We start from the raw sequence: 26,135 nt of genomic DNA on the forward strand, positions 1-26,135 counted from the left end.
GGCCCTCTGCTTCCTGTTTGAGGAAGCACCTTCTATGAGACTCTCCCTCTCTTAACCAAGAATCAGAAAGAGTTTCTCCTCATTAAAAGCGCAGAGATGTCAACGGTCCTGCTTACAATACCATTAAAGAAGAGGGAGTCCTGGTGTTCTTCAGAGGGATAAAGCAGGACTCAGCAGGGAGATACTTTCTCCACATTTGTCCTCTTTTACTTTTTCTTTAGTGGTGAAAAACATGAAGGTCACAGGTTAAATTTGTTGTCTGACTTTTGCTTTAGCAGCTCGCCAGCTGACAAGGTGAACACCTCAAATTCATCAGGATTTTGCCGCCTGAGTGCTTATGTGCATCGTTGCAGGGAGGGCCGTGCTTTTAAGAAGAATGCCAGTGGGCTTTACCCATCTGTGATTCCTTTATGCAGGCTGTCAGTGATTTCTGTGTGACAAAGGCTACTACATGTTTGCTTTGCATTACATATAAACTGAATTCACAGAAGATCCATTAGGAAACACATGAATGACATGAGTCACCTGAATCAGCCTATAAACATCTTCTTCGGCTACCTAAAGCCAGTCTGAAAATATTACTTAACCACCAACCGATTGGCTCAAACACCACTGACCTTTAAGCAACATTTACCAGCCAGCAGCGGCTTGGCTTGCTCCTCTCTGCAAGATGCTGCTCTGATGGACAGGTGAACAGTGTGTGCGTGTGCATGTGCGTGTGCATGTGTGCAGCACAGTACATAAGTTAGCTCGTCTAACAGGTGGATTCCATGTTTAAAGAGTTCAGCCCCTGCCTCGGACCTTGATTAATGGCTATCTCGTCCATTTCTGAAAATCGCTCGGCTGTTTGTTTTGAAGGCGACAGGAGACAGCTCACGTAGCTGGCCTAATATAGTTCCCATGATGCTGGCTGCGCGGATGAGTTCTGGAGACGCTCAGCTCCTGCTTGAGTCCGGTTCCTCCAGTAATATGAAGAGCAGTGTGCCTACATTCAGCACACACGTCCAGTCTGTTAGCTTGCAAACAGACTGGACGTCTGTTTGCAAGCTAACTCCTCGTCCAATTTTTTTTTCTTGGCAAAAATAAAAATGAAACTTTTTTACATCCTCAGGTTTGACCTGTTCTGATAATTGAGTCACAAACTTTTAACCTAATGAGACGCTCGCCGAGCTGTTTCTTTTATTACTCTCGTGGGGGTAATATTGATTTGGATGACTGCAGAGTCACAGGCAAATTCATTATGCTATTATTCTTATTCTGTGCTGTCATCACTGAGATTTGTAATGTGGGTTATAAACACAGACAGAAATTGAATGCATTAAAAAACAAAACAAAACATTGTGCTTTTTATACTAATATGTTCCTGCAAAACACGTCCCTCGGACATCAGTGACCTTCAGTGAGCAGACACACTGGATTTCTTCTTTCTACATTGATAACAGGTCCTCTCTGTGAAAAAGACATAACCCTCAGCCCTTAAAGCTTTGGTCAATATAACTCTCTGAGCGTTTTCCTTCTTAAATTAATTTCTGAAGGATTTATGAATGGAATTCCTGTATACAAAGCTTTTTTTTTTCTCTCAAATAAATTGTCCTATTGTGTCAAATGATTACAGTGCTGAGGGGCAAGGGAGCAGAGAAACTCCTTTTGTACATTTACAATAAGAGTGAAAATAAATATATAAATGTATATATCGACTGTATATACATTGTGCACATGAAATGACTTCATTTTCAAGAAAGCGGCTCTTTCCTCATCATTTGCCACGTTTTGATGTATAGAATATAAACCCCCCAATCCATCCAGTGAGTAATTAAAAGACACAGAAATGCTTAGACAACAGCCATGCACTCAATCTGGCGAGCACAATGAGAGGAAGAGTGTTCAAGAAAGCGGGCTCAACCATTTGCACACAAATGCAAGCGCAAACTAGATATTTGTTGTGTGATTTGGCTTTTAGCCTAAAATAATATACAGCATTAGACATGGTTTTCATAATCAGGTAAAACAGACATCTATTTCTCCATCCTGTCCATTCTTTAAAAAGGAAAAAAAAAAACCCCAATGAGGACTATTAGTATAGATGTAATTACGGCTAACTGCAGTATTATCCCGGTGATAGAATTCATGTGAGCCAAATGCCAAAAAAAATGCTCCGCAGCATCTTTCTCAACAATAGAGGGAATTTGCAAATGCACATGAAGTTAAATGTTAAGTCTGGCTTATTAACAAGTAAACAAACCTCGTCGCAGGAATAAATAAGTTACCATAAAACAGCCTGCTTTTTTGTGCAGGAAAAAAAGGAGGAAAATGTCCAGCGTTAATATGTTAATCAGCAACGAGAGACCTTTTAGTGGCAACGCAGATGCATGATGGGAAATTAACCGTTTGACAACGCAGAGCATGTTCGCTGCATGTTGCTCGAAAGCAGGCGACTATTTGCTGTGATGTCTGAGGATTCGAGGACTCTGAATCTTTTTAACCCTCCTCCTGTTGTGTTTTTAAGACTGGGAACAGCTGTAGACAAACTTTATTTAGCCGCGTACATGTGAACACAAAACCTATGGGATATTTTTGTCTGTGCAGGCTGTACATAAACCAGTACAGCCTAAACACATGTCAGTTTTTACTTGTGCAGCTTCTATTTGCTTTACACAAACATGAAGCATATGTGCAGGGTGGTGGTGGGGATTGAGAAGAATTATGAGATTATAGTAAACAGTAACTCCTCTTCATGAAAGCTCTTTTCACCAAAGACTGTTTGGACTGGGTAGGCCATTTAATTATTCAAGCCACTATTTGAAAGCAAAGGAGCAAATTAAAAGCAAAATGTGGACTACTACGTAAAAAGCTTCTTGTGTGTGTGTTGCAAATATTGCTGCATGCGTGTATATTTCAAAGCAATGTCGTGTTTTGTTCCTGTAAAGCAAAAGCAAAATGATCAAAGCATGCATTATATACTTTTAATTTGACATTTAATTATATTAAATGTGTGTGAGGGAACATTAGTGTGATTAAATCTGGGCCAAGTTTCATTTCCAAAAGTGCCAGTTCAAAAAAAAAAAGAAAAGAAAAAAGGTCAGAGTGCGATCATGTGATCAGGCGCAGGTGATGCTTCTGACTTCCTCCACGCGCTCAGCCAAAGGAGGATGAGGCAGTCTGCGTCTGCACTGAACGACAGCCACAAGGATGCAGAGGTGAAGATGCCGGTAACAAAATAAATAACAGCGACAGACACTGAGTGTGCTCCCGCTCCATCATTCAAGGCAGCGGCGGCAGCAGCATAGCCTATCATTATGATATTAAAGGGTCCTGTAGATTAGAATCACCAGGGCGGCATCAGAGGCAGGTGTCCCCACGGCATGCATGATAACATGCTGCCAGCCCCCAGTAAACTCTCAGGTACCTGCTGAGGCAATCCGGGGAGAGGCCAGCTTGGATCTCCTCTGCTTTGGTCTGGTCTGTGTGGGCTCGGGTTTGGAGGGCCCCGAGCGGCAGGGTGCCTCTTCTTCTTCCACCGGCTGCCTAAACACAGACACACTGGATGAGAACCACAGACGGCAATGCCTTCCCCTTTTCCTCCTCGCCCCCTAACACTGCTGGCTGGGCTGCAGCCAGCTAACACAATCACAGCTTTCACCGCATCCAGATAAGGCACATCAGTGATCACCGAGCGGAATCGTCTGCTTTCATGGTGCTGCCTGGTCTAGGTGAGTCAGGCAGGCAGATTCACAGCACAGTGGTGCTACGCTGTGCACATAATTCCCCATCAGTTCTGTTTGACAACACTGCTGAGAGCAGATACAGAGGAATTAGCGTCATAATATTTGTTTTTATGCGTCTTAGAGCGTGATGACATGAAACAATATTTTTTTTAATCAGCAATTCTGTGGCTTGTTTTTTTTTTTTTTGATCTCACACTCTTTTATTTTTGCCTGAAAGGAGCCATGTTGCAACAGAGTGTAAGTGTCACCTGGATGTATGATGCAGCTCTGTTTCTTGCAGCTATATTTAAATTTTTTTGTGCATGTGTGTGTGTGTTTGTGTGATTACTCCATCAAATATTGGCTGTAAGAGAAAATGCATTTCCTGCCTGATGAGGTTCACCTCCCCCTCCTACTCATTTACCGATATGCATATATATAGATATATATATGTATATCTATATATTTATATATAATATATAATATAATATAATTTCTTTTGTTATTTAACGCATACCCTTAATTAATCAATTTTATTTTGAGAAAACTGGTAAACATTTTTCTCTTTTTTAAAAAACATTTTTTATAATAATTTTATGCAATGGCTTTTAGATGATAAAATCTATAAAATCTAAAAAAAATATGTATATCGTCAAATTATAAGCAGTTCTCTCAACTTTCTTCCTAATATATGCATATGTGTAGTCTGCAGTATCATATAGCTGTCTGTGGTTGATTTTCTGCTAAATAAAACGCAGAATTGGAGCATCTAAATCTGCATCAGTTGTTTGTGTCCAGCCTGGGTGCTAAAAGAGAAGAGAGAGAGAGAGAGAAAAATAAATAAATATATGTAGTCAGTCTGTGCTGCCAGTGAGGAATTCAGGTTAGTCCCAAAGGACATCACACCTGTCAAGAAAGCAGGATGCAATAACACCCTCCATCCCAAAAAATAGATCTGAGGAAACATTATCTAATATGATGAAAAATAGATCTAAGGACCTGACAAAGCAGATAAAGTAGGAAAACAAGGTCGGAGTAATAGCTTTTATTCTGCCTTGATGGGCCTCTAGTAGTTAGTATGCAAACTAAGGACAGATCCAAAAGTAGGTTAGAGAATCTGAATGTGAAAGGATAGGATTGGAGGGGATAAAAAAATAAAACTTTAATTTCAGCTATGATCTTAACTTTATTTGGCCCTAGTGTGGCAGACTGGTCGGGAACAGAGGAGTCAAACTGGTTGCAAACAGCCTGAGGAAGTACCCTCTTTTCATTTTTTTATTTTCATTTTTTCTTCCTCCCCCCTCTGGGAGACCGCCCATATGTGCGTTTAATCCACATTTGCAAGCAACTCCTATCTTCCTCCTATTTTACCATCACTGTCCTGCTCCCAAACTGCCTTTTTCCTCCTCACATGCTTTTTTCACCGCAGTCGTCCGCCGGCTTCCTCCAACCTCCATCTCTCACTATCTCTCCCCTCCCTCCCTCTCTCTCTCTCCTTTTTTTTCCTCCTATTTATGAAAACGTCACTTCAAGTCCCTCCCTGTTTGAATCTCATTAGTTTCTTGTGTGTTTCTCCCTGTCAATAATCCTGAATCCAGACTCTCTCTATTTCCATCCCTCTCTATCTGTCAATCAGCGCCGCCTTTGAACTGAAAACCACTCCGACCAACTTCAACTCACTCAATCCGAGCGGCTCGGCTCCTTCTCCGGCTTCCTTTTTCTGCCAAGATTCCCTTCTTTTTTAGTTTTGTACCAACCGCCAGAGCTTTGGAAAACGCCAATACAGACCCCAAACTTAAACTCGGACTTTTCTAGATCACCGAGATCAAGGTTTTTTTTAAAAACTTTTTTTTTGGTTTTTTTGTGCCCCCTTGTCTCTTAAAAAAAAAGAAAAGAGAAAAGATTTTTGCTCGGGAAAAATGCCGCAGCTCAACGGCGGTGGAGGGGACGATCTGGGCGCAAACGATGAAATGATTTCCTTCAAAGACGAAGGGGAGCAGGAAGAGAAAATTTCGGAGAACTCCTCGGCAGAAAGGGATTTAGCAGATGTCAAATCTTCTCTTGTAAACGAGTCGGAAACAAATCAGAACAGCTCGTCGGATTCAGAGGTGAGTTCAGTCTGTTTCTTCGCATGTTAGAGAAAAAAAAATCGGGGATCGATCGTCCCCCCGGCGCTGTTTTTAAGTTTAGGGGCCTACATTTACTAACACTGTAACAGCGGGTGGACTTGGAAAGAAAGTTAACTATCGCCCTTCACCGTCCGCTGTGCTAACTTTAACGCAATCCTTGTGTTTCATTGCATTTCAAGGCGGAAAGACGGCCTGCGCCTAGATCTGAAACTTTCAGAGACAAAACAAGGGAAAGTTTAGAGGAGGGTGAGTTTCTGCTTTATTGTTCACTCTTGTTTTTTATTTTATTTCTACCTACAACATGACATTATATGTGCCTGTGCCTCCGCCTTTTATTATGCAATTGCAATTTTTTTGCAAAAAAAAAAAAAAAAGTTCTCAAGGCCACTTTATAAAAAAAAGTTTTCTTCTCTCCCACAACCCCCTCTTCCCCCCCTCGCCATGTTAGCTGCGAAAAGGCAAGATGGAGGGCTGTTCAAGAGCCCACCGTACCCGGGCTATCCATTTATAATGATCCCCGATCTCACAAGCCCCTACCTTCCCAATGGATCACTTTCTCCAACAGCACGCACAGTAAGTTCATTTATTTACAGCTTGTATGTGCACACACACTCGTCACACACACACACACACACACACACTGACTCCCCGGGTTAGGCGCCGAGGCAAAGGCAGACGCGGAGTGTTGTCACCCTGAAGTGCAGCCGATAAAAATGCAGAGCCAAGTTTTGCAAACTCCCCGTGAAGTGTACAGTACAATGGCATGCATGCGTGCATGCGTGCCCGCACGCGGCTCCCAGCCCGTTTGCCCTGGTCAGAAGCTAGCATGCTAACAGTGCTAAAGAGCTGCAAGTGGGTTAAAATAAAAGGAGAAAAGGAAAAACAGAAATAAGTAGGTTATTGTTATATGTCAGCTTTACGTGCACGGCATTTTTACCAATATTTTTAGCAACTTTTAAATCAAATGCACAAGCCCCTGTGAAAATTTTATTCTCCTTGTTATAATTTAATAATGATTATGACATTATTATTGTTGTTATTATCATTATTACTACTAAGGGTCTGCGTATTCTCCAGGCTTACAAGTGCATGTTTTTACTCTCCTGAATAATGCAGTTGGCTTGTGTTTGCATGGCCTCATCAAAAATGCCCTTTTTTCTAAATGCAACACCATGCATGAGCATTCAGGCCTTTATATAGCAGCTTTTCTGACACACTGTAAGCAGGGGAAAGCAGTGTAAAACCACACAAATAAAATCAATATGCAAATTGGGTTGGTTTTTTTTGCAGAGTGATTTGCATGTGTCAAAACCTGTAAAGACACTATGTAAAAGATGCATGCGTGATAGCTTTCCCCCCTGAAACATCAAGCAGTGCATTTTTTTCTTTTTAATTTAATTTTTTACTTTTTCTAATTATTCTTTCAAATGCGTGTGTATATATATACATATACAGACATATATATATATATTTCTATATGTTTGAATGTATGGTGTGATTTACTGATAGGAATTGTGTGAGACTGTGCTGTTTTGCATCTGCACTGCCTTTGCTCCCAGCGAGGAATCCATGGCAAACATGTGCCATGCAGTAAACCCATATTTATAAATAAATTCATGTTATTTATTTAAACACAATCAGCCATGCTGTAATTATGCCCACTTACTCATTTGCTCAGCACCTCGCCGGTCCCACTGGGCGATGGCAATCCTTAAGCAGCATAATTTTCTCAACCATGGGTGTTTTTGTTTTTTTTTTTCTTTGCCCCCCTATTTTAAACGGTTGCAATTACAAGTCTGCGCTTTAGGACCTGTCATCTCATTTTACAAGGTTAAGGCAAAGACCAGGCATTAGGAAATGTGACCCTCCAACACCCCCCCGCCGCCACCACCACCACCACCACCTCAGCTCTGCCTAACGAAACTGATATTTGTTACCTCTTTTTTTTTTTTGTGTTCTCCGCACACCTTGGAAATCAACGCACATCTGACACACAATGCCTTCTTTTGTGTTTGACACAAATTCTGCTTTTGAGTTCAACATGATCACCCATGGTTTCACATGAAATATTTCTTTTGCTGCTTACACAGGTTCTCTCTTTGCGTGCGTGCTTCTTTTGCACATAGGAGAACATTTTGCCATTCATTCTCTCTTAGTCAGCCAGCCTTTTTAACGCTGCTGGCTGGTATGTGGAATTAGTCACTCATTATTCTCATCAGCACTGACACAAACACACATTCACAACAACACGCATGATTTGAAGTGAAGCACTTCCTTGTTTCGATGGCAGAGTTTTGTAGTTTGCTGTCACACACTACTGTGTGTGGAGCGCTCGTTTCCTTGTGCTTATGCAGCAGTTAGAAAAGCAGTAAACTGTGTGGTATGGCTGGAGGATGCTGCGGCGAGACCGTATTGACCTTTGCCCTCTTAATGATGCCCTTGAAATACTATTCTCGGACATAATTGAGGAAAGGAAAGATTTTTAATTTTTTTTTTTAAATATATGCTCCCAGATTTATTTATTTATTTTTTTATCTGTTGTTTTCCTCTCTGTGCCGCTTTCCCTTATTTAAGGAAAAGTCATTACAAAATCTAAAAGAAGGAGGTGCTCGTTTGCAGATGATTAGGAAACCTTTATTACAGCTTAACCTACTGATGCACCTGGACGTGGTTTTTGACTTATGGTGGTCTTCCTACTGTACTGCCTCGGCCCCCTCTTGTCTGCAGCGCGCTGTGTGTCCAGCCATTAGCGCTTTGAAGTCAGCGGTCGCTGTAATATAAATCTATTAGACTTAAAGCTGGCATAAATAATTCACCTGGACATTGATTAGCTGTCTTGCTCCCTAACATGTCATGTAAGGCACTGAATATGACTGCTAGTATCATTAGAATGAGACTTTCTCCTTCATGGCATGAAAGGCTTTGATTCTCGCTGCTTTTACCTTCGCCTTTTCTTTTTCTCCACTCGGTTTTGGTGATGCTGCGATGCTGGTTTTTCCTTTTGCCTCTTTAAAAATTATATAAATGAATACAATTGATTGGAAGTCTTACAGGCTAAATTCTGATGGGTTTAAATGTTTCCCATCAGCTGGCGGTGATTCTGATCTCCCTGGACGTCTTAACTTGCTTCACTTATTTAGTGTTTGCATGACTTAAGGAGGGGAAAAAAAGATTTCTTGCATGTGGCTATTACGATAGTTTGTCTGACCTCTGGGAGTCATAACCAGTGAAAATTTGTTTTTCCTACCACCTAAGCCCAAGGAGGCTCACAATTTAGTATCATTTAGCAATTTGACATGACGCTGTGCCCGGGCTTTAAAAGCCTTCCTGCCCTCGTCTCCTCCTCTCCTTTCCCTGCCGTCTCCCTCCTCCCTAAACCTCACACAAAGGCCTACTGGATCACTCGGTGCAGGTTGAATTGCAGAAGTGGCCTGGCTAGTTCACCCTGGGTTTTCTATCTCCTTTCCCCCTGTTCCCTTTGCTCTCTTCCTTTCTTCCTCACTACCTTTTGTTTCCTGCCAATGCTAACACTAGGCTTTTTAAAAAAAGGTGGCGGGTTAACTCCCGGTGCTGTGGGCTAATATCTACACCTCAACAGGTCTGTGGATGCAGAGGCTGAGGGAGGGAGAATGGGATCTGGGCGGCCAGCTCCCCTGCATCGGGGCTGCTGGGCCGTAAATCCACTGGCTTTATTTACTGCCTCGCGGACTTATGAATGTTAAGATATTTGACGCCACCCCTGGCCCCATAATTCTCCAGGCCTGGAGACTTTTGGCGGAGGTTTTGAGTTTCGACGTATAATTACGAGCAGTTTAAAAAAGAACGAGAAAGTGCACGGGGTGGGGAGCAAAACGGGGGATGAAGACACAACACTGTGCATCCAATATTGTGTTTAGAGTGGGAAGGGAGGAAAATAAGAAAGACTCTCCGAGAACCCGTGATGATTCTACTACAGGGCGGTGAAAAGGCTTTGTGTGGTTGAAACAATAGTTTTCTCCCCTTTTTTTCCTCTTTTGTTTCATTCGTCTAGTCACGCCAGGACTGCTCATGTTGCTGCACATTCACCTATTTTTTTAATAAAAAAACATAAATCTACTTTGATACGGGGGCCGACTCGGTCTTTTGTCTTTTTTTATTTTATTTTTAAGGAAGAAATAATGGAGGATTTTCTGGTGAGATTATTATAATCAACACGCATAAGTGCACACCACCTCCTTTGTGCTCACGTGCACACATTGCTGTGGCCTGTTATCTGTTATAAATGACACAGACAGTATCTTTCCTAAACATGGCAGCAGCATAAGCATAACAATGGTATATCATATGGATTATGTGTGTTCGGCTGTTGTAAAATGGATTTTATTTTTTTGTGGCCGTGACAAGGGGGGAAGATAGTTTAATGCGGATTTAAGGGATAGGGCCCACACCTTATCAAATTGGCTTTACATGTTAATAGGGCCTAATTGGTGTCCGTGGGGGGTTTGGTGGCACGACGTGGCCGCATTTTGTGCCTCAAGCTGCAGAATGCACTCCGAATTTAGTTGGAAGGTTGCGCTCCTTTTGTCTTGCAAATCACTTTTGTTTACAAAGTATGGCGGAAGCGGCTCCCGCTCACTCTCACTCACTCTCCCCCATCTCTCTCTTCCTCTTCTGCATCTACTCCCTCTTTTCCTCTCACTCGCTCTCCGCTGCTTCTCTCATCCTAGGCAAGGAGAGGGGGAAAAGGAAAAAAAGGTCCTTATTTTTCTTCGACTCAATAAACACTCATAAAAAAAAAAGTACAATCTGCTTTGGATTTGAGGAGTTAAGTTAGAGAAAAGGGGGAGGCGGGGGTGGCTGGGAAGCAAAGTTTGGCACCATTAAACTAAAATTGGGGTCTGCTAGACATTAGCGGTGCACAGCACATTCTCAGAGCTTAATTAGTCCGAACTGTAATTGTTCATGGTCTGCCAATAGGAGTAATGCTCAGAAAAAGTGGAGTTGCACTAAATCGGCCCGGGGTTTTTAAAACAATAAATCACTCGCATATTTGTGCCGTGATTCAAATGGAGGCTCGACCTCTCCCATCTCGACATGTGGTAAATTGTAAAGTCAATGAATCGCAGATGTAGGGGTGGGGTGGGGGGATTGGTGATGGTGCTGAGGACTCAGAAAGAGAGCGAGAGAGAGGGAGTACAGTAAGGTTTTGTTAGTGCCTGGTGAATGAATGGAAAAGATTTGTGCAGTAAATATTTACCTTTTTATATATAAAATATAAAAAAAAAATTCTCCCTGCTAGCGGGGCTTAATTGTCTAATGCTGATGATGTTGGCAGGCTGAGCCGTGTGAGAGCTTACGCGCTCGTCGATCTGTCACTCCGCTTGAAACACCACAGAGGCAGGAGGAAAAAAAAAATCAGTCAGTTTGTGGGGTGTGTTTCTAATCAGATTTTAAACTAGTGCGAAGGGAGTAGTGGTTCCCTGGTGGCAGTGTGAGCTGGGTTTGGGTGTAGCAGCTGCAGTAAAGTCTGGTTTGGAGCTGAACCTTTTTTTTTTTTTAAATTAAATCATCGACTTTATTGCTTTTAATGTAATAACAGCTAATCTGAGGCCTAATTTTGCCTTCGATGTGACATTATGCCTGTTAATCATTATCAATCTGGATATATATATGTATATGTTTATTTTTGCTTTTTATTCTTAAAAGTGAATTAATCCATTTATCCTAGTTTCCGTCAGTGAGCCACCAACACTCTGCTTTTCTGTGTCTGAGCAAAGAAAAAAAAAGGCATTAGTTAAGCAGCTGTGCACTGGGGTCCCTCTTACCCCAGCCCCCTGGTGTAACCCCCTTCCTCTCCCAGTTTACCCCCACCCATCCAGCCCCACCTCTTTCTCCAGTGCATTTCTATAGAGCTGAACACAAAGATACTACTGTACATCTGGAATGAAACTTGTGTCATCTGTTTAAATATATGCTAGCTCCACTCTTGGCCCACAGGGATTAGGGCTCCCTCAAACATGGAAATGAAATTATTGTGTGTGTGTGTGTGTCCATGTAGCCACACTTAAAATCTCTTATCTGTGTATGTTACCTTATTTTAGCTCAATGTACCCCGGTGAACAGCTCATCTTGCACATCCACAGCATTGTGGGCAAGTTCATGCTTAATATCAAAAGCAGTGTGGAGATATATGCTTGAGAAGCCAATATTTTCCCATTTTACTTCTTCCTCTTACAAAAATATTTGCACTGTTGGAATATGTTACCAACAATATACGCCAAGTTCCTTTAAAAAAAAAAAAAAAAAGCAAAGAAAAACAAAAAACCTTTACTGTCTCTTTATGGATTTTAAATTACTGAAGAGCAGCAGGGTACAAATGCAGGTGTTCCTAGGATGGAATGAACTTCTGAACTTATATGGAAGTGGCGATAAGATAATTAAAAGTGGTTGCTGGAAATTTTCTTAGCAGTGTTACTTTGCTGCATCCAGCAAAAGAAGATAAGGTTAAATGACTATTGATCGCATCTTTTTAGATATGAAGGTTATGGGTAGGGCTAGGATTAGCTGCTTTCAAGAGATGATTACCTAGAATTGGTATTTTTATTTTTTTCTATTTTTTAAAAGCGTCGTAATTACAAAAAAACATTGGAAATGTCACTTTTTAACAAGGCGGTGGATGCTGTGTATGTGCATCCAAGAAGGAAGCCACAGATTGTTTGTCATATTCCTTTTCCTCTAAGTTCATTCATAATGGGACCAGAGTGCTCCAGTAGTCAAATGAGTTCACCAGTAGCTGAGTGGGAGGGGAGGGAGGGGCTCAGAGAAAAGCGGGAAATGTGTGTTAGGCCTCTGTCTGTGTGTGTGTGAGTGAATTGGGACGGTGGGGGGGCCTGGGGGTCGACCGCACAAAAGCTGTCTGAATAGAGCGCATAATTGCTGTTAATGCCAGGGCAATGAGAGCAGCGACAGTTCCTGGCTAGATGTCCAAACAATAGTGCCCCTCGGCTTCACATTTATCTTCCCGTTTGGAGGAATGAAAAAAAAAAAGGGGGGGGGAAAGAGAGGAACACAGATTGGAACAGGAGAGTTTCAGTTTTCATTCACGCCTGACGAACAGGCATGTGTTCATGTGCGTGGTTCGCGTCTCTGAATAAACCCCCCTCCCGCCCCGCCGCCCTATCTCTCGGCCCAACCTCCACTCCACGTTTTCCCTTCGTGCTTCCCATTCTCGTCGTCATCAGAAAATATTTGCCTTAAAAGCTCTGGGTGAGAAGGCCGCCGTGACGCTGGGAGGAATTCTGGTTGCTGTCGACCTTCTGTTTGGATTGCGGCATGTGTTTGGGAGGGGTCAAAGTGCACTGGCTCTGACATGCTTTTCGTTGACGAACGAGCTTCCCCTCTCACCCCCTTTTTCTTTCTGATGGGGAGTGCTTGAGTATCCATTGGAGGTTGTTTTGTTTTTTTTCCGTAATTCCAGCTTGTGTGTGTGTGAATGCAGGGAGGAGGTGCCAAACTGCCATCACAGCTCCTAATGATCACGTTGGGCTAGATAATGACTAGCCGTGCCAGTGTGCAGTGAACACCTGTGGTACACCAGCCTTTTATGGATGTGGTACAATGTCCTGGAATGTACCACAGAAGAAGAATTTCATTCATTCATTCCAGTATCTGTTTTAAAAATACTTTCCTCACTTTTTCCTCACAAAAGTGGTGGCAGTGTGATTTAAATATTCACATCTAGATATTAAACATTAATTATACAAAAGTCTTTGTCCGGTGTTCATCCAGCCACGCGCAATATATTATGCAGATGGTTGTTTTTCTACCCAGTTTGTATCTGCAGCCTTAATGTAGTCAAGGGAATTTCAGTATGCAGATAATCTGTTCAAAATGGCTCAGATGGGAAGGAGGCACTTGTGTGTGCTAAACACATAATAGAGGAGTTTAAGGTGATAAAAGTCCAGTCAATGTATTTTTAATCTACTAATTAAACTTTTAATTGTAGCGGGATAAGCTCCAAGGAGCGTGTGTTCGTGTGATTATGTGTGTGTGTGTGTTTTGGAAGCGAAGCCGGTCCGCTAATGAGGTGATCGTCTGCTTTTTTTGTCGTCAGGAGGTGGTGGATTCATAACTTCTCGCAAAAGGTGAGGGAGGGTTTAAAAGTGTGAGCGAAATAAATGCATTTACTAATCTGCGGATTATGGCGGGATTTGTGTAAAAAAAAAAAAAAATGTTGGCAAGATTATTTTAAAATGCACAAGGCTAATAAAATGTAACCTCCATACCCTGCGATGTGGTGCAACTTTAGAGTCTTTTTCTTTTTTTTCTTTTTTTTAGCTAGTTGATGAAGCAATTCCAGTGGAAAACAGATTAAGAGTAAATTCCCATGTTAGCTCTTTAACCAGCTGTTAGAAACCTATTTACACACAATAATAATACGCCTCTTTTAAAGAGACAGCTGTTGGCTTGCGTACAGCACTAGATAACATTTCATGAGAACAGCTTGTCACATCCACACACGGCCTGCACATGGGCACTGAATTGCCAGTCATTGTGCAGGTGATGATATTTGGAAGTGCATATATATATTTATAAATACATATAAACTTCTGCTTTTGACCAATTTTTAAATAATAAGATGGATTTTTAATTTTTATATGGCATAGCATATTTTTTCCCCATTATTTTCTTAATGGCTTCAGTTTTAAAAAAATAAATCCCCCCTCCCATCCCTTCCCTGGCATTCTCAGTATTATGTATTCATCCGGGCTCCAGTGAGAGGCCAGTGTGTCACCAGTGTTCAGGGTCAATTCCAAAAGTGCACAAATTGACTGGTGGAAGTGAATTGTCAATTGTCTTTCTCCCTCGAGGGGTCAGAGTGAATGGAGAGGCTTGTTTGGACAACTGTCCCGAGGTGAGATGTGTGGCCCTCTCTGTCCAGCCAGAGGGGATGGACTGATGAACGGACAAGAGAGCGGGGAAACGATTGAACAGCAGATAGGCAAGACGACGCTGTGGAGGTAGAAAACAATGCAGTCTCGTCCCCCTGAAATCACAGTTTTGATTGAGCGGATTTGGTTGGCAACTCTTGATGGTATCCAGTGGAGGCACTGACACAATAGGGAAGTAATTATCACGGTCTTCCTATAATAAAACCAACACTGAATGACGCCTGGTCTCTGTGTTAAATATTAAATCTATTCCCATAACTTAAATGTACATAGTTCTGCACGGATACTGAAAATCAGGTTATTCCAAAAGTTTATTTTTTAATTTTGATCCCAGTAAAACTCAACTAAAGTCCACAATTCATTGATGGATCAACACGTAAGGCAAGATATGTCTCTAACTATTTGGATAGTCATATGTATGACTTTTGCATGCTCTACTGTGTGGGTTAAATTGTTCCGCTAAAGCGGATCTTTACTGTGCGATTATTTCGAGAACTATTCATTTTATTCTTAGATGGAACCTAGTTTTAGTTTACTGTCCATTGGCATGCAAACCAAAGGTTCATTTTATAGATTAACTTTGAACCTGAAACCACCAGTTCAGCCATAATGAAAGTTGAGATTAGAGGCAGGCATTACTAAGCAGGTTTGGCCTTTGTGTCATGTGATGCACGTCACAGTGTACTTTAGAACCAGGAGGTGTTTTATCTTCACTTTACTGCCTCCTCTATCTTTATTGGCAGCCACACTTTGCATATTTCGTGTACCAATAAAGATAAATTTCCTGCTTTATCATTACAGATGGCGTCAAATGGTTAAGGTCTGGCTCGGCGATGTTATTATTTTAGCTCTCAGGGTGGTCAGCTAGGACTACAGCATTCAGCAGCATGGGGAGCATTTCTGGAAGATGCAACCTGTTTTGCATGTTGTATAAAAGCCCTTTGTCTGTTGTGGATGACCCTTGCTGTTGTAAGGCCTGTATCTGTCTCTGCTCAGGCAGGCAGGCAGGCCTGCAGTGAGGATGCAGCAGCTGGCCTGGGCCCAGGCACAGGAATGCTGTGTGTGCTGTTTAAACACTGGCTTGTCTCAGTGCAGGCCTAGAGGACTGGAGGGAAGGAAGTTGCAGCATGTTTACATAGCTGAATTGTCCGTTGCCCCCCCCCCCCCCCCCCCCAATGGCTGATACACTTCTGTTCAAACATCCACAAGTGTGGAGATGACCCCCGTTGATGCCGGTGTTCACAGCTCTGCCTTAACACTTACTTCTTTCTCTCTGAATGTGTGTGTGTGTGTGTGTGTGTGTGTGTGTGTGTGTGTGTGTGTGTGTGTGTGTGTGTGTGTGTGTGTGTGTGTGAACACTGAACACTCATAGCCAGTACTTTCTTCCCTGCTGTGGGTGTTTGCTGTTTTAACCTGGAGGCTTGGATAATAGATAAAAAGTGTTATAAGGGAGCATTTATCACACTGAGAATGGCAACAAGAAGAGATATTCAGACAGATGAAGCGATAGAGGGGAACCTCGTTGCTTCAACCAAGGTCCTATCCAAGCAGGGAGCCAGCCATTGACATACGGTGGAATTGTCATCTAATTGTTGTTTGAATTACCTGTTATGATCCAATGACAAATCTCTCACACTCTTGCCATCAGAGCGGAAAATGCATCCGGGGATTGGCATGATCTTTGTGAGTGTGTAAACCTGGCTTCAACAAGATGGATAAATGCAATTACTGGACAGACCTGGAGAGGAGAAAATCCATTTAAAGCCCGTAAAGCTAAGCAGGGGCCGTGCTTAATTCATTTGGCCAATTTACGGGTGATGTACGAGTGTCAGGGCACATTAGTCAGGCGGGGGGAGAGGTGAGTGTATGCTGGCTCAATGGGTTGGGTGTATTTTCTTTCTTTTTTGGGGAGGGGGGGCTTTTTGGTAGCAGAGTCTCCTTGAGACCGGGTTCCATGCTTTCCTCCAGACAAAGCCAGTGGAGCCTGGACATGGAAATGACAAAAAGATGCACTGAGTGGGAGGGAAGCGGGATTGCTTTGCAAATGAGGTGGGGAAATGTTGCTTTGGTCTGCTGGGCAGCAGAGTGAGTACCGGCATGCTTTGCCATACCAAGAGCTCAATCAGGTGCTGTCAGCAACCCTCGCGTCCTACAAGTTAAACGACTGATTTTTATATAGAAGTGTAAACGCTTGTGACCAGTGTTGTTGCCTAGTTTCTGTTTTTTTTTTTAGTTTATTAATAGTGCCTTTGCAAACACTTTCGCAAACACTTTAATTTTAGTTAAAGATAATGAAGGAAGAGCAGACTAAAGCGTTAGAGGGCTCTGTTCATTTTGATCCCTGCTGACTTTGAAACTCTCTCTCAACTCTTTACTTTCAAAATGAGTTATAATTACATTGTTTATCTAGACTGCAACCGGTTCACCTGAGAAATCTTTGCTTTTGGCCTGTGCAGTGTTTGCCACAGCCGCTGGCAGTCTCATCCGTGTTACTGTTATTATTTTATCCTGGAGGCACTTTAGTCTCCCAGTGCTTACATTTTTATTTCGTCTGTGCTTCTTGCGCCGCGTAGACCGACTTCTGTTTATCAACTCTTCCAGTGCATTGACATTAGACGTCTTTACTCTGCTTAGTCTGTTACGCAGCCATTGTCTTGGTGGAGCAAAACCACTCAACGGTTACACAAGCTGAGTGGTATGCAAAAACAGTGGTTAGAGCCTCGCCGGGCGGGTGAGAGGCGTTGAGGGAAGCTTTGGTTTACGGCTTCAAGCCGCAGCCTGAATCAGGGCAGGGTTAGCTATCAGACAGAGAGACATGTGAGGCTAAGACCTCACTCACTATGATGCAGATGCTTTTTAAGTGGTTGGGATCACACTTAAGTGCCTCTTGGGTTAGTAGATTTGGATTGCCAGAGTGTATGTGTGTGCACTCGGTGTCAGGGAAAGTGTGCGTTAGCATATGTCACCTGACTGCCAGGCAGCCGGCCTCGGGAAACCAGAGTTAGTGTGAATGCCGGGGCTTGTCAAAGACAGGTGCCACCACTGCGGCCCATGCCTGCCACACAGCAGCTGGGAAAAGACTGCAAGGCCCACGGTCAAGTGTGGGCCATTGGGAGATCGCATCAGGCTAGAATTCCAGATCAGTGGGGGGTGAAATGGGCATGCCTCCCTGCAGTACTGTGGCTTCAAGGGTGATGTATGCATGGTGCATAGGCTTCTCTGTTCACTTTCTGCAGCCAACACTGTTTAAAGTAATTAAATAATTTGTAGGTCAACTTTCCACTTCCTTCAAACATGTCTGTTGCATTGCTCTTGATGATAATCTAACACCGAAAGACATGCAGTGGGTATTTGGGGTATAAATTTTGAGTTGCACATACTGGCTACCATCATGTCCCCTGCTCCTCAGCCCCTTCTGTAAATGTCTCTCGACTTCCTATAGCAATGTGAGGATTGGTGTAGTGTTGTGGCTCAGTGGTGCAGCTTCTTTCCCGAGCACGGCAACTGGAAGCCTCCCCCCGTCATCTCGGGGTATCGTGGGGTTGTGGATGTGCCTGGGAGTCATCACTGTAAGTCCTCTGAGCCTTCTGGGGGAAGTTTCACGGACCCTTTCTTCTCATTTTCTGCACTTGCTTTTGGGATGACTTTGAGTCCTGAAAACTCAAAATCCTGTGCTGTAAATATGCAGATGTAGTCATCGTTTTTCCCTGATCCGCCTGCTCGCTTCTTCCCAGATGCCTGCCTCCCCCGTCCTCATGGGAGAACAACTGCTGGTTGCCATCTATAGGCCAGTGGAATTCCTCACCCTGACTCAAGAATAATAATATAAAAAAAACGTGGAAGTTTTCTATATGCTCCTGCAGATCATTTTACAGCAGTGCCTCTCAACACAACTGTTCCTAGTTAGTGGAAACTTCCAGACTTATTACAGTCACCAACAGGGCAAATTTCTTCACTACCAGTGCTTGTACGTTTAATGCTACATGGCTTGGGGTGACGTTATTTAAGCCAATGAGCCAGTCTGTCCTTGTATGATATGTTAAATTTAGAATTAAATGCTCAGCTGTAAATTATGTAGTCTCCTGGCATGAGACAAATAGTTTTGGTTTAATCTGACACCCACAGGCGTAAGCGGGAGTTACCCCAACTAGGCTGGAGAATTTATGATCATGCCGGCCAGAAGCCATACCCTTTTTGGCCCAGAACCAAAGTTTGGCAACCGAGTTTACATCAGTGGTTGCCATTGCACATTCAGAAATGATCTCAGTGAAAGCATTTTATGCATGACATTAATGAGGCCAGTCAGCACAGTTAATTTGCTGTTATTTAGCTCTGCGGTCGTGTTAAATCATAAACAGGCCGAGAGAGGCCTCACTGCTAACAGTAAGTGTTGAATAAGGGGTAAAACTCAGACCTGAACTTGAGGGGAATCTTGATTCTTGGCTAGGTAGCTCAGTTATCGGAGCTTCCTGGCCAGAAATTGAGATTCTGCGGTTTCAGACGCTGGGAAAGTTAACCTCTAATTGTTCGCAGAAGCTATTGGCAGGAGGAGCTAAATGATGATGAGTGAGGCATCGACGGGGAACACGGGTTGGATGCTGAGATGAGACAGCTCACACTTGCCGGTCAGGGGTTTTGTTTTTTTTTCATTAGGAAAGAACTTGAGCCCAATGGGATTCTCCCCAATGACAAAAAGGTAGTCCTAAAGGGGGAAAGAAATGAAGAAAACCCAGCTCTTTCTTTCTTGGCTCTGTTTTAAGAGACAGACACTTTGTTCACGTTTTAAATTGGCCTTGTCATGCGGTTTCCTCCACTGGGCTGCTGGGAGCTGACTGTTTCCACATAGGCCAATGTTCTGTACCAGTTTTGGTTTCGAGAAAAATAAGCGTCTGTTTTTTGTGGCACTGATCGCTGTCGTATTAAACTTGGGTTTTTTGTTGCTTTTTCCCCTCCCCAAAAGCTAACACAGCCGTGCTTGTATTCTTCACGCCTTATATATTTTTTTTAGTATTATTATTATTATCTCAGTTGCAGTTGCTTAACAAGAGGCACATCAGCCTCTGTCCTAACACGGCCACGACCCTGTAACCTCACCCCCGACCCCTCTTCCCGCTTGTACTACAAATCTACTTTTTGTAGTGTTTTTCTGCGTGCCACATTTTCGCAAATAACATCAGTAATCATTCAATTGGGCATAAAGTAATTGAGAGGCGGCCTGCTTGCCATCTGTCTGGTGAGATTACTACTTTCTGTGTAATTAAACGTGTGACCTTGCGGCCATGGAGGGAGGTGCCAGCGGGCGAGCCACTGCCAAAGAGCCAGGCTGTCTTATTTGAAGTCAGAGGGAAGCTGTTGGTGAGGGTGGGAGGGAGAGAGAGTTGTGCGGTTTTAAAAGTTTAGCCCAGCTGCTAAAGATAGCACAGGTTGATGTGAGTTGAGCTTAAGCGGCAGCCTTTACATGGCTGCGTCCTGCGTGTGTCGAAGCCCAAGCCTCAGTCAATTTTGCAATTCTACAGGAGCCTTGTTGAAGTCAGCATGATCCCTGTGTGCATACAGTGTAACCAGGAGAGGATAGAAAAGCAGGGGTCAGAAAAGTGTGTGTATGTGTGTTTCTGTGTGTGCTTGTGGGGTCAGGATGGGCTGAATAGAGACTGCTGTTTTAACTCTGATTTTATGTGTGGTTTTGTTTGGACTCCTGAGGTTTGGTTTCCTTTGGACAGTGTCCAGAGACTACAAGGCCTGCTTCTCCTCAGCTTTCTTGTGAGGCCGACGTGAAGAGCCCTGCAAAGCCCTGTGATTGGATTTCAGCGCTGATCTGGTTGATTTGCGTTGTAAACAGGACATTAAAGACAGGGGAGATGGCGAACTAATGAGTCTTTGTGTCAGTGTGCATACTGCAAAAGGGTGCTTGTGTGGTTTTATCCTCTGCATCCTGCATCGCGGTGTCACACGCCCAGTTAAGAAGAGGAACTAAAACTCCTGTAGATCCCTGATGACATTCAGTATACTCATAGACGTATACATAAACACCAAATGCGCAACTGAAAGAGACATCGGCATGGTTTAGTCAGTGTGGGCTGGATGGTGTCTTGCAATACTTCCGCTCAGATCTGGAAAAAAGAAAAAGTCTCTCTTGTTCCCCCAAACAAAAATAACCGTTTTAATTACTATGGTTGTGCTATGGTGCAGCCACAGCATGGCTGGTGGGACCCAGCTGAGGTGGCACTTGCCACTGGGGATGGGGACAAGGTCTGGGCCGGCCTCCAGGGAAATTACAGGGTGGTGTGGAGGATGGGGGGGAACTGTATCCGTCCTCCAGTCCCTGCTGTCAACCCAGAGAGCTCCTGTTTGCAGCTAAGCGAGGCTCTCTCCGTTTCATCTTCACCCTCTGGAGATAATTGGAGTTGTACTGTGTGTAAACATGTTTTTGGTTTCAAAGATAAGTTTCAGTCTGAAGACCTGTATATCTGCCCGGCATGCAGGGGGAGGAAAAAAATCAGTTTTTAATTTTTTTTTCTAAAAAAAGAGCAGCATTTTTAAACTGAACTTGATTCTTATTTTCTGTTTTTTACATTCTTCTTCTTCTGTTTTCTCCCTAACCTCTTCAGCCATCTCCCTTTTCTCTTTTTCCACTACCCCTCCCCTCCCCTCTCTCAGTATGTGCTCTGATTACCTCTCCAAACTGGCAATAAGTTGATTGCTTTACAGAGATGATGTAAGCCTCTGCCCTAGGGTACATCAGGTTGGATTTCTCCCGCTTTATCTTGTAAAGCCTAAATTAACAGCTGGTTTGGTTGGAGTTCTCCTGGATCTGACTAAAGGATTAGGCTTGGTTCTCATGCGAGTCAATCCGGTTTGATTTATTGCAGGTCTATCAAAAAAGATCAATGGGAGTCCTTTTGAAAGTAAATCCTTAATCGCTCTTTGCACTTACGTGTCATCATTGTGAATTTTTTCCCTCCCCTCTGTTTCTTGCTCCCTTCTTTCTCACTCCCTAATTCTTATTCTTTCCTTACACCACTGCCTGTCTGTTTTTATTTTTTTATCTCCTCCTATACCCCACCCAACCCAATCTGCGGTAGCGTTTTGCACTTGTCGATGGTATCATGGTGAATTGCTGGATAGATTTTCTCTCTGTTCTCATTAGTTTTCCATCGGGGCAAATGCTCGCTTTTAAAGCCTCAGGTTGCGATTGCGAATGAAATATAGCCAGTATAGCTTGGTCTTAACCCAAACTTGCCCCAAGTTTTTTTCTGTATAAGACCCATCAGTCACCTTTGGCCATAAGTAACAAGGATGCTGAAGAAATCAGTGTTTGGTTCTCATATTCTCTTACCCATCTGGGGTTAAATTGGCCATAGATATAAAAGTGAATGACAGGTGATTTGGAAATTAAAGCTCAGTCGGACTATTAATCCCATTTGCATGTTATGGCTGCTGTTTGCATTTGGCACTTTTATTATATCTGACATTGCTGCCTGGTTCCAGCTAATCATCAATGCTTTTGGCTCATTAGTATCCAGGAACTGAAGATCAGAAACGCTTGAGATGTTTTTAACTCAAATAATGACGTATCATCCTTCACTTCCCCTTTGGATCTCTCCTGTCTCATGCTAGCGTTGAAACATTTGCTAAACTGAATAAATTAACTCAATCCTAGCTCTAATTATGGAGCACTGAATGCATTTTTCCTGCATATTCACATACGTCTGTGCTCACAAAATGATATGCGAGTCGAACAACACCCTGCAGCGTGCGGCGTATTTTCTTCCACACTTACGTAAATGGACATGGCAGCTTCTGCTATTTTTCCGCCCAATCTCTCTCCTTCACTTTCCCTTATTTCCTCATTAACAGGGCTCGTTATGTATTAAATATCATCCTCCTCCTCTTCCGCTAGGCTAATTTTCCCCTGCTCCGCCTCCATCGATGCCTTGGCTCTCTAGGAATCTGTATCTTGAAGGATGCAACCAGTATCACTGACAGGAAGACTAGATGGATTGGCAGACCCCCTTTGATGGTGCCAGTGATATGTAGGCCTTCTCCTGGCCAACATTCACATTTATCTTGAGGATTTTCCATGTCTTTAAATATATTTTTGCTCTGACGTATGACTGATGTGATCAGTGTCAAATTCAGGTGTATCTGCTTGGCATGCTCTGTGGCCTGGTTGGCTGTCAGACCTGGGTATGGAGGTGTGGGAGGGGCTCTAAATAAGGGAAGGGGGTGGGGGGTGGAGGTTGGTGGGTGGGTGGGGGGAGTTGGGTGAGATCGACGGGATACGTGGGAAGGAAGGGCTTGCTGTCAGCCAGCTGGACCTCTTAATCCTACAGCCTTGGGGAAAGGGTGTGTGTGAATGTGTGTGTGTGTGAGTGAGTGTGTGTGTGTATTGTGTTTGTCTCGTAGAGATTTGTCAATTTTAGCACACCTCTGCTCGACTCTTTGGCCCAGCTGAGCCCACAATCGCGCGTGCGTGCGCTTGGTAGTGTGTTGTGTGAGTGTCTCTGCTCCAGTGAGACACAACCAGGATTTCATGCACGCTGTGTTTACTGTAGTCTTCGCTTTAACAGCACACTGTATATTTATGTCAAGACGACACAGTCTCTCACCCCCTTGATGTTGGAGAGGAGCTGGTGGTTGGTGCAGGGTGGAAGTGTCTGTCTGTGTTTGCACGTACACGCATGTGTGTGTTGAGGGTAATTTTTGTACTGTGTTGCTGGTTGAGGAGGAACCCGTGGATGGGGGTGGGGGGGCAGGACACTGCCAGCGCCACTCACTCCAAGCCTTTATGCCCAGCCCTGCGAGCATGAAGCATCTCTAAAACTTGTGCACGCGCGAGCTCCATCCCGCTCTACGTCATTTTGTAGCTCGCTGTCTGATTGCGTCACCCCCTTGTCATTCATTAGACACAAAACGCGCTATTTAACCAAATTCCATGCAAGCTTCCTCTTTCCCGAGCACCCTCTCCTGCTCTCTCTGCCCCACTCTCTCTCTCTCTTTTGGCGTAGACTTTTGCATATATAACAGGCTGGCAGGCTAAGAGCTTGGGACTTCCCCACGCCACACTCCAAGCCTTTGATCCTTTGCTTTGGAGGTAACATCAAAAGGAGAGGCATAGAAAGGCAGCTACTACTGTGAAGTTCAATGTTCAACTTGATGGCTTGGCTGAGGGCTTTTTTTTCCCTCTCTCCTCCTCCTCCTCCCCTCCCGCTTCACCTCCCTCCTCCCACCGCTCCCTCGATCCCTTCGCTGTATCCCTCAGCTGACAAAAACACACAGTTTGTAGCCAAGGGTTTTTTTAATTTATTTTTATTTTTTTATTTTTTTTATTTTAGTGCCTCTGACCTCACCTCCATAGAATGAGAATCTGACATAAAACAAGATCTCAACCCTATAAAGAAAACAAAAAAACTCAGCTGTAGAGAGGGTGTACACAAACATTCAGATGTTTCCTTTTTGACGCCGAGGTAAAAGGCGCTTTTCCAGCGCCAGGTCCTTCTTTTTCCTCTCAGTTTCTCCCACTGTCTGTGTGGGTAACATGCAGCAGCAGCATCCCTGTATTGCACCTTGTTGCGTCAATGCCGAGCTGGGCTCTTTGCTGCTAGGTTAAGCAGCAGGATGAGGGCAACATAGCGTATTGTTTTCTGCACACCCTCTTTTGAATGGATGCATCCTTAAGCTTGATTTAGGGTCAGTGCGAACTGCCTTTGGATAGCTTTGAAAACCACTCCCCTGCAACTTATAAACATTGGACAGTGGTTGTCAAAGTTGCTTGCTCTCAGGACATGGGAGAACAGCCGGGCATTTTGCTTATTTTTTTCGTCTTACAGCTGTTTCTTTTTGCCCTGCCTTTGCATGCGTCTGCCAGGGATGACTTTAAACACATTTGATTTCCAACAGCACGCCTTGAAAACTTGTTCTGAGAGGTTATAACCTGACCCTTATGCTCTACCTCACTTTTTCTTTTTGATTTGCAGAAAAAGAGAGTGCCAGAATAAGCTCAGAGGAGGAGAAAGACCTGTTTTCTGCTTCTTTCTTTTGGTTGTTTTGTTTTTTTCATCTTCTCCTTTGCAGCGTTGACATGTGAAGCTTGCAATCAGCCGTTCACGGAAAAAACAAACGATTTTCATAATGAACGTCTTAACCGAGTTTCTTATGCAAACTCTGTAAATTAAGGAAGAATCAGACGAGGCCGTGGCCTTCCAGGTCAAAAGCGGGCTTTTGCTGTGCTATTTGCAACTGTATTTAAATGACACAGACTTGATAAAGGCGATCTAGAAAGCTGAGATGCTTCACTAAATGCTTTTTCGTCCTTTATGAGCTTCGTTGTCTGACTGTGCCAATTAGCAAAGGCGTGTGGCCTGCTTTCCCTCTCCTCTTTTTCTCTTTTTCCCCCCTGTGCTCCATCTCTCTTTCTAGATAGATGCTTTCTCTATCATGCTCCTGCACACACACACCAAGCACACATTTGGTGTATCATTAGCTTAGTGTGCGGGGAGGCGTGCGAGCCTGGGCTCTCTCCTGCCTTATCTCCATGTCAATCACAGCGTGTGTGTGAACATCAGTTGTAATGATCTCCATCCAGCCTGTCGGTGCGTGTTAGCGCCTGGCTTCCCTCGCCCCCGGAGCAAGCCGTTCCCTAGCTAATAGATGCAAAATTAAGCTGATCAATAGATGGCCTCAGCTCATTATTGACACGTTATCGTGGTGTGGGATTTTTGTGTTTGTGTGTGTGTGTGAGAGTGTGTGTCCAGGGGTTTATATACAGTCAGAGATGCAAGACAGGATGAGCCCACCCCCAAAAAATTTAAAGTTAGCTTTCTTCTCCAAATGGCTCAGACCACTTTATCTCAGGCCTGCAATGATATTGCATTAAGCTAATTTATTCTTACTCTGTTTTATGCATTTTTTGGATGCTAAAGCCTCTACTCAAAGCGTAATCATCGGCTCAGTGGTAGGAAATGAGATGGAGACGTTGCAAAGCGCCATATTAAAGATTCATCAATAATTGGCATGTGTGCTGCTGTTTGTGTTGCGGGGGAGGAAGGTGGAGGGGGCTCTTATGGACAGATCAGCACGTGATTGAGCTAAGTGGTAATTAACCATGAGAGAGGTGTGTATGTTTTGGTGTGTGTGTGCACATCCTAGAAGATGTATGCGCTGTTGCGTGTCAGCGAAGGTGGGAATGCTGAGGGTAAGGTTGGCTGACAGAGTTGATTTGGAGGTGAGCGTTTGGGGCCATGTGGTCAGGTCATTGAGGGATGGGGTGTACGGAGGTGGCGAGGGGTGTGTGTGACACTAGCCCTAGTCACACAACCGCCTCCCCTGACCCTCTTCAAGTCTTATTGTCTCGGAAGCATCCCCCATTTTAA

General features: G+C 43.6%; 1 protein-coding gene across 23 annotated transcripts in view; it reads left to right on the top strand.

The window, feature by feature from the left end:
• Nucleotides 1-26,135, top strand: part of tcf7l2 (transcription factor 7 like 2) — a 107,807-nt gene that overhangs the window by 14,819 nt on the left and 66,853 nt on the right. For 4 of the 23 annotated variants that reach the window (XM_026178601.1, XM_026178606.1, XM_026178607.1 and 1 more), the window contains exons 1-3: nucleotides 5,089-5,812; nucleotides 6,013-6,079; nucleotides 6,282-6,406. In XM_026178601.1, coding sequence (XP_026034386.1) covers nucleotides 5,624-5,812; nucleotides 6,013-6,079; nucleotides 6,282-6,406 — 381 coding nt within the window. In that variant the 5' untranslated portion in view covers nucleotides 5,089-5,623. Of the gene's footprint in view, nucleotides 1-5,077; nucleotides 5,813-6,012; nucleotides 6,080-6,281; nucleotides 6,407-26,135 lie in introns of those variants that run through there. The other 19 variants (XM_026178610.1, XM_026178613.1, XM_026178614.1 and 16 more) reach the window with 10 other exon arrangements.

The sequence above is a fragment of the Astatotilapia calliptera genome, chromosome 8, assembly GCF_900246225.1.
Source record: "Astatotilapia calliptera chromosome 8, fAstCal1.2, whole genome shotgun sequence".
Taxonomy (NCBI): domain Eukaryota; kingdom Metazoa; phylum Chordata; class Actinopteri; order Cichliformes; family Cichlidae; genus Astatotilapia; species Astatotilapia calliptera.